Source organism: Buceros rhinoceros, unplaced genomic scaffold, assembly GCF_000710305.1.
Source record: "Buceros rhinoceros silvestris isolate BGI_N320 unplaced genomic scaffold, ASM71030v1 scaffold46767, whole genome shotgun sequence".
In the NCBI taxonomy this organism is placed as follows: Eukaryota; Metazoa; Chordata; class Aves; order Bucerotiformes; family Bucerotidae; genus Buceros; species Buceros rhinoceros.
In genome coordinates, this window is record NW_010424791.1 from 1 (window position 1) to 7289 (window position 7289).

Sequence of the window (7289 nt, forward strand, 5' to 3'; positions counted from 1 at the left end):
CCCCCACCACCCCCACCCCACCCCACTGAAAACTAATACATCTGGGCTCCATCCAGAGCTGCACAAACAGATGTGCAAAGAGCCCCAGCTGGAAATACCATTAGGACAGAAACTGGAAGTGGGCTTATTTCCAAAGAAGCCTGACGACAGCGTGGAAGTCAAGAGTACAAATGGAATTATCTGTCCTGTGTTGCCTGACTACCTACGGGAGTTCATCTGCTGGAGCAGCACACTCCATATGCTGCAGGAAGGTGGCACCAGGGACCTGCCCTTGGGCACAGTGGTCTGGGGCAGAGCTCAGGTAGCCCACAGCTGTCTGGGATCCAGGCAAAACACCGGATGTGTTTTGCGTGCACTGCTGCCATTGCATGGGGGCAGGTTCCCAAAATAATACAAGGCAACAGCCTTCTTTTCCATGCAAGTCCCTCCAGCGGCTCCTAGTTACATCAGCAAAGCCCATTAAGACTGGTGTGTCACAGAGGAGCCACAAGCTGGCACTGACAGCAAGAAGTGAACACTGTGAGGCCAAGGTGCCTCCCAAAATTCAGCACTTGCCGCCCCTGATCTTACGCTGAGGGGTCTCCTTGCATTTGAAGCCTTGTTCTCACACACAAAGCTCGAGATGCTTTGCCTCCGTGGACTTTCCTACGCTCCCGAATTCATGGTGCACGCCACGCAGATCTCAGCACATAATACAAATGTGTTGCTCATACACGAATTTGCAGAGTGCAGTTGCTTTCCTTCACCAGGGTTATTTCAGTGGCTTTTAAGTGAGAGAAGCACATGGACTGCTTTGTCCCTTACCCCTCCACTGTACCCCTGCAACAGGAGGTTCATTGCTGGCAAAGGCAAACAACCGTATGAAAGCCCCTTGCTGGCAGTGCCTTGGGAAAGGAGCATTATCCCCTTGACAGCAAGCCTGCGGTGGACTCTAAATGTCATTTTTATCTTAAAAAGATATGATAAGATATGGTAAGAGCCAAAAGTTTCCACCCAGGTGAGGAGAAAGGTGGAATAAAGCTGGAACAAAGAGGTGGCCATGTGTGGGGTTGGTGTGGACACGGTTACTAATACTACTAATTTTCCCCTAAAAATCCAGACTAAAAATACACTCTGCTTATTTAGTACAGAGAATCAGGAATAAATGTTTTCCCAAGCTTTCTGTGCTATATAGTACAGATCTCCTCGAGGGAGTGGGATCAAGGAGCAAGCAGTAGTGTGGCAACGTCTACTGCCTCTTCCCCTCCACCTGCATGCATCCCACCCCATGGATAATCAGGTCAAGAGCTGGAGGAACAATTTGCTGGAAACAACCCATGACCTCGCCTTACCTGGGCGGGTAGATCCCATGGATGCGCCCTGTGGAGCAGCCCATGAAGAATATGGGCAGGCAGATGAGGATGGAGAAAACGAGCACCACCACAGCAAACCGGGGGATGGTCCGGATGGAGAAGGCAAAGCGTTTCATGATGATGCCTCCTAGGAGCATCCCGAATGCTGCTGCTGGCAGGTTCACAGCTCCTGCAGCGGAATGAAGGCATTAGCTGGGGGTCCTGCCTGCCAGGCAGCTCTCTGCTGGCTGCTGGCTTTGTGGACCTTGTGGTGGTCGGGACAACCCACAGACATCACCATTATTCAAGACAGACTGAAACCCAAGGCAGCTAGCACCTATGAGAAACTTCAGCCTCAGGAGTCTGCCTTAGAGATGCAATATCAAGTGTGGTGTGTAATTGCTTGTTCTTGCCCCTTCCTTAAGCATCAGAGTGATCCAGACATGTTTCACCCACGTGGTGGGGCTGCATGTTTTCAATGAGGGTGGTTGCTGTCCCGCAAGAGAGAGCAAACAAATGTAGACAGTCTTTGAGAGGCTACAAGACAACCTGGCCTTCTGCAGGCATCTCAGATCAGGAGTCATCAACCATCTCCAGGTGATCTCTGGGTCTCATCTGAAAATGAGTTTCCATCTACTTCTTCTACAGGGTTTAAAAAGCCTGGGGAATACAAGCAGGTGGTTCTCTGCTGATGGATATTTTTCACCCTATGGCTGCTGCTGCCTGGCTGTGCTCACCTATAAGAAAGTTGGCGTATGAGGAGGAGGCACCGTATTGCTTCTCCAGGAACTTGTTGAGGAAGGTGGCCAGGCCCGCAATGACTGAGGAGAAGCTGCACTGAGCCAGCACCAGGAGGATGAAGAGGGGATTGAGGAGCAGCCTGAGGAAGATCTTTGGGAATCCTACAGGCAAACAACAGGAAAAATGTATTTTAGCCATGTGATCCTCTTGTCAGCAATCCGTACTGGGAAAAAACCCACCCTTAGACTATTCCCAGTGAGTTAATGCAGGGCATGGCTAAGGCCATGGGAAAATGGAAGGGGAGACACCCTAATCTGGCCCAGCAGCTGGCAGGACCATGGCCAAAGTGCCCTGAGAAGTGAGGTGGAGAGCCAGCTCTGCCCGCTACCCTCCCTCCCATGCTTTCCAAAATCACATGACTTAGCAGCCATGGTGCATTTGTTTTTCTGGAGCAGGACCCATACCCTCAGGTGGTACAAACAGACAAAGCTGCAGGGGTTTTGGCAAAGCCCCACCAGCTGTGCATGGTCAGGGTCTGGATCCTGCATATGTTGAACACAGTGTATTTTCCTGGTGGGTCATCATGTCCCTCTGCCCACCCAGGACAGACTTTCAGCAGAGGCAGACTGACTTCAGGCTCCTCAGGGGCAGCTCTGTTTATTTGGTCTCTAATAAGCTTTCTGCTTCTAGCAGAGTGCTGAGACCTGTCATTGTTCATCAAAGCCCAAAGAGGGAGCCAACATCTCCAGGATATGACTAAGGTGGATGGAGAGGGAAGGAGAGAGGGGCTTTAGCTGGAAAGAAGTCATCATGGAGCTTAAAAAAGTCATTAAACTGGTCTCTCTCATCAGTGCATCCCTACTCAAGGGATACTGTTTCAGCTACACATAAATAGACCAGTGTAATCTGCAGGGCAGTGACCTCAAAGCAGCAGCTGGTAGCTCCAGCAGCCCCATGCCCTCTCCTGGACCCCTGGTTTAAACCACCCAGCTAGCATTTTCCAGCATGTTTGTGCTGTTTAAGGTCCTCAAAGCAGTTTTCAAAGATGATTCAGGCTCCACAGATCTCAACACTGCGGTCTTATAGTTAGAGGGAGGCTGTGTCCATCTTCCCGGGGTCCTTAGGGAAGGGCATGCCACTGCCCTTGGGGTGCTTGAGCTGGCCCTGGCTGCTCCACACATCGTGGTGGACAAACTCAAAGGCTCCCAACAAGCACCCAACAAGCTTGAAACACCGGCATGGTGGTCTCCACCCACCCAGCATGGCCCTGCACCCCTGATCACCCTCGCCTTTAAGTGTCAGCCCTTTACTTTTTATGAACTCCAGCAGGGAGGTTTCTTCAGCCTCCCCCTTCTCCATCTTCCTAAGCATGCCAGCCTCCATGTTCAGATCCTGGGGAGAGAGAGAAGAGCAGCCTGCAGTGAGATGGGAGCACCTCACTAGGATGGTGGTTGGCACCCACCATCCTAGCACACAGGGCGCTCGGGAGGAGCAGGATCTGCCCCAGATGCTTTTGGCCCCCAGCCAAGCCTGATGGTTTTCGTGCCCATTAAAGCAAAGGGGCAAATTATCTCAAAAATCACTGCAGCCCTTGAGCAGAGCTGCAAGACAAAAGCTTGTCCTGCTCAGAGAGGTTTAAGAACTTGGAAAGCTTTCCTCTCCTGCACCCTGACAAGTTACCTCCTTTTTAGTTCTGCAAAAAGTCTGAAAATGAAATTAGGACAGGTCATCTCAAGGCTGGAGAGTCCTCTGGCTATAATCATGAAATATTTTTCATTTGATTTTGACCTTTAAAGAATCAATAATTAAACAGTTCCAGAACGAAACAAAACTATTTTTGAAACTAGACCAGTGGGCTTGGGTTTCAAAATGCTGAAATGAAAGATTTTCATATTTTTGCATCTTTAAGAATTTGTTTTAATGGGAAATGTGTCTCTTTTCTGCAATGTTTTCCCAAGGAAAAAGCCCATTTATCAAACCCCGCTGTCCTGCTTTATCCCAGCGTTGCTCCCATGTATGCCACACTTGAGGATGCTCTGCTCTGAGCAAGGGTTGTCACAGATGCTGCTGCTGCTGGCATCAGGGGAGTGTCCCCTTGCAGCGTGTGTTGCAGTGGGGAATTAAGATACGGCCATCATCATCGTAACCAGGTCAGACAGCCCAGGAGGGTCAAGTCCCCATGGACAGACCCCTTCCAAGGAGTACTGCATGCAGGAACCCCACCACAGAAAGCCCAGGTCTATCCAAAACCTTCCCAGCAGATGCTGTTGATGCAGCTAGCAGGAAGGGCATGAGGTCTGGTTTTGGCCTGCTGAGCTGTGGCGATTCTGATTTTCCAGCTAATGGTGAAGAATCAAAGGGGCTGGTACTTCAGTGTTAAAGGCACAGAGCTTGTTTGGAAAGATTTTTCACTTGTGAGAAGCTGTAACCTCATTTGAGGATGGTTACTTGGCTCCCCTCCTCCCTCTCACCGCTCTCCTCTGGGGAGAGGTATTCCCTCCCTGAGCACAGCCCAGGCACCAAGATGTTCTGGTCCTCCAGAGATGAGGTCTCACCTCTCCTTTCAGCAGGTACCGAGGGAAAAAGAAATAAGGAATGGATGTGAGCACCAAGCAGCCTGAGGAGATCAGCAGTCCCAGCCACCAGGCTCCAATCCACTGTTGGTCCTTCGGTGTCAGGGCCACTGTAGCTGCAAGACACAAGGACCCAGAGTAAGAGCTCTGTTCTTGCACATCAAAGGGTGAAATGGGAAAACGCCCAAGCAAATGTGGTCCAGTGGAGCACAAAGGGTCCATGTGGGCACAGACCAAGGGTGTTGCCATTGGTGTGGAAAAGCAAATTGATGGAGGTGAGAGCTCCCACCAGCTGGTAGCAAGACTAGTCCTGGTTGTGTTTGACCTCCTTTCCCCTGGCCCCTGTGGAGCCACTCCCCATCCCAACTGCACCAAGCCTCCCACACGACTGTAGGATGAATTTAGTCAGCATTGAAGTATGCCGATGGCAGAGTTTCAATTCTCCCCTGGCAGTCCAGCCAGCAAGGCAGTTGATTATGAGAGTCCGACTCCATCCTCCTGGGGCACACGGTGGGTTCGGGCTGTGCTGCCTGCCAGAGGTGCTGATCCGAGACTGGGACCGGGAAAACACACAGGCACTTTCCTGGAAAAAAGTTCTCTTCCATTGTTCCAGGCTTGGTCACCCGCTTCTTGCAAAGACCAAGGGAAGGACCCATATCAGCAGAAGGGAGCTCCTAATGAGCCTGATTTCCGAGTGGATGAAACTCTGGGCGCCTTCTCCGGAAAAAGGAGGAGAAGGTGAGAGCCGCTCCGTCTCCAGCACAGACATCCTTTGGCTGGGCCAAGCGATGCTCACATAAGGCTGACAGATTGCTTGGCTTGGCATGGGGACTGCATCTACCCACTGCCGGGACGTTGCAGCTGGGAAAGGAACCAGCAGCAGCCGCCGGGTGGGAGCCCTGTGCCAGGGTGTAGCAGGACAGGAGCCCACGCCCCACTGAAACAATCACCCTGCTTCCCCAAACAGGACCACTTCACTCTGGAGCTCAGACGTCATCACGTAGCGACTGGGCAGAGGCTGATAAATCCGTCTGCTGCTGCAGGGAGCAAGCCAAGGCTTTTTGCTGTTTCCTGCCCCAGGTTCATTTATTATTCTTATCAGGCACCGGACAAAAATGTCATGCGAGCTCTAATCTTTCTAAGGAAACACAGGAAAAGACCCCTTAATGATGGAACTGGAGAGAATTCTTTAGTGATTAAGTTACCAGAAATAACAGGCATGCGCTGCAGATAAAGAAGATAAGCCCTGTGGTGGTGTTGGCTTGGTCCCTCTCTCTGCAGATGCTGGTGAAGGGTGTAGTAGACTTGAGCCTTCCCATGCACTCTCAGGGCAATGGTTGCCCTGTGGTTTTCTTCTGCATCCCTGGATGCTTCAAATCTCCTTGTTTTCCTCCACCATCATGCTGAGGTTGTGTGCCACCTCAGGATGGCGGCAGTTGGCCAACCCCAGCAATGACCACCAGCACTTCAATGCAGCACTGAAATGTCCGTGCTGCAGGGCTCTGCTTCAGTGGTGGCTTCGGGACCATCTGTAGCCTTCCTCATAGGGATGTGGAATGGAGAAATGTGCTGGAGGTGCTATTCCACGTCAGGTCTTTCCAGGGATCCAGGCTTCTAACAGTTATCTCAGAGTAACCTTCTGACTTACAAAGGCTTTTAGGCGGACCATCACTACTTGAGAAATACTCACCAATGTCTACTCTTCCAATATCCACAAAAAGCCGCAGCACCACAGATCCCAGCAAGTATCCAAAAGCAGGGCCAAACACAGCGATGGCAAAGAGGATGGCTGAAAAAGAAGAAGCAGAGAGAGCTTGTGTGAGCAGGGAAAGGGAACGGAGGTTTAATGCAGCTATGGCTTTTGTCTTCTTCTGTGAGGCAGGAACGGGTTTACAACAAGCAGAGGAGAGAAACCATCTTTTATCAAGTGGAAGATAATGAGAAGAACCCCCTTGCTCAGATACTGAATGTGGTATTTATCTAAAAGTATTAGGAGGGCAGGCTGCAGGAAAAGTCCCTCTGCTTTGCTGCAATCAAGGCTTTGCTGATGTGCTAAAAGTTGTCAGCTACACCATGAATATCTATGATTCACTGTGACAAAGTGGGAGGGATCCCAGAGAGCAGCAGGACGGTGGCATCCTGGGATCCCACAGGTGATGGATACCTACATCTCCTGCAGGAGGCCAAGGAGACAAAAGCCATTTCAATCCTTAGATCCAAGCAAAAACATTTGATGCAAACTTCAGGGGAGATGGAAGATGCTGAGAGCAAAAAGGCCAGCAGATCCCCCTCAATTCAGCTGAACTATCCTGTTCGAAAAGTAGATAACCTGGACCTAACCCTTAGGGTCAGAATGTTTGGCTTTGACTTCTTTGTAACAAAAGGATTCAAGTTTCCTTCCTGAAAGAAACTCTTTGCGCAATCTTCTTAAGATGTTCAAAAGGAGACAGATTGCTTGAACTGCATTTTGCTGGTCTGAAGTCTTTGAGCATGCTGGGTATGAAAGCGCCTGATCCCACCGCTATGCCTCAGCTGTGCACCTATGATAGAAGCTTTTTTTTTTCAATTAGGCAAGGCAGTATGTCCTGGGTTCACAGCCAGGCTAGGCAGATAGAACCAGCCAATGGGATATTCAATATCATAC

The 7289-nt window shown here is 50.5% G+C and overlaps 1 protein-coding gene across 1 annotated transcript; it reads right to left on the reverse strand.

Moving 5' to 3' along the window:
- Nucleotides 1-1331: 1331 nt before the first annotated feature.
- LOC104497625 (solute carrier organic anion transporter family member 2A1-like) lies at nt 1332-6456 on the reverse strand (the record flags this gene model as incomplete). The annotated part of the gene is made up of 5 exons (XM_010140895.1): nt 1332-1521; nt 2069-2233; nt 3383-3464; nt 4628-4761; nt 6336-6456. Coding segments are annotated over 5 exons (692 nt in total), but the record flags the coding sequence as incomplete, so codon positions are not given.
- Between the last annotated feature and the right edge of the window lie 833 nt (nt 6457-7289).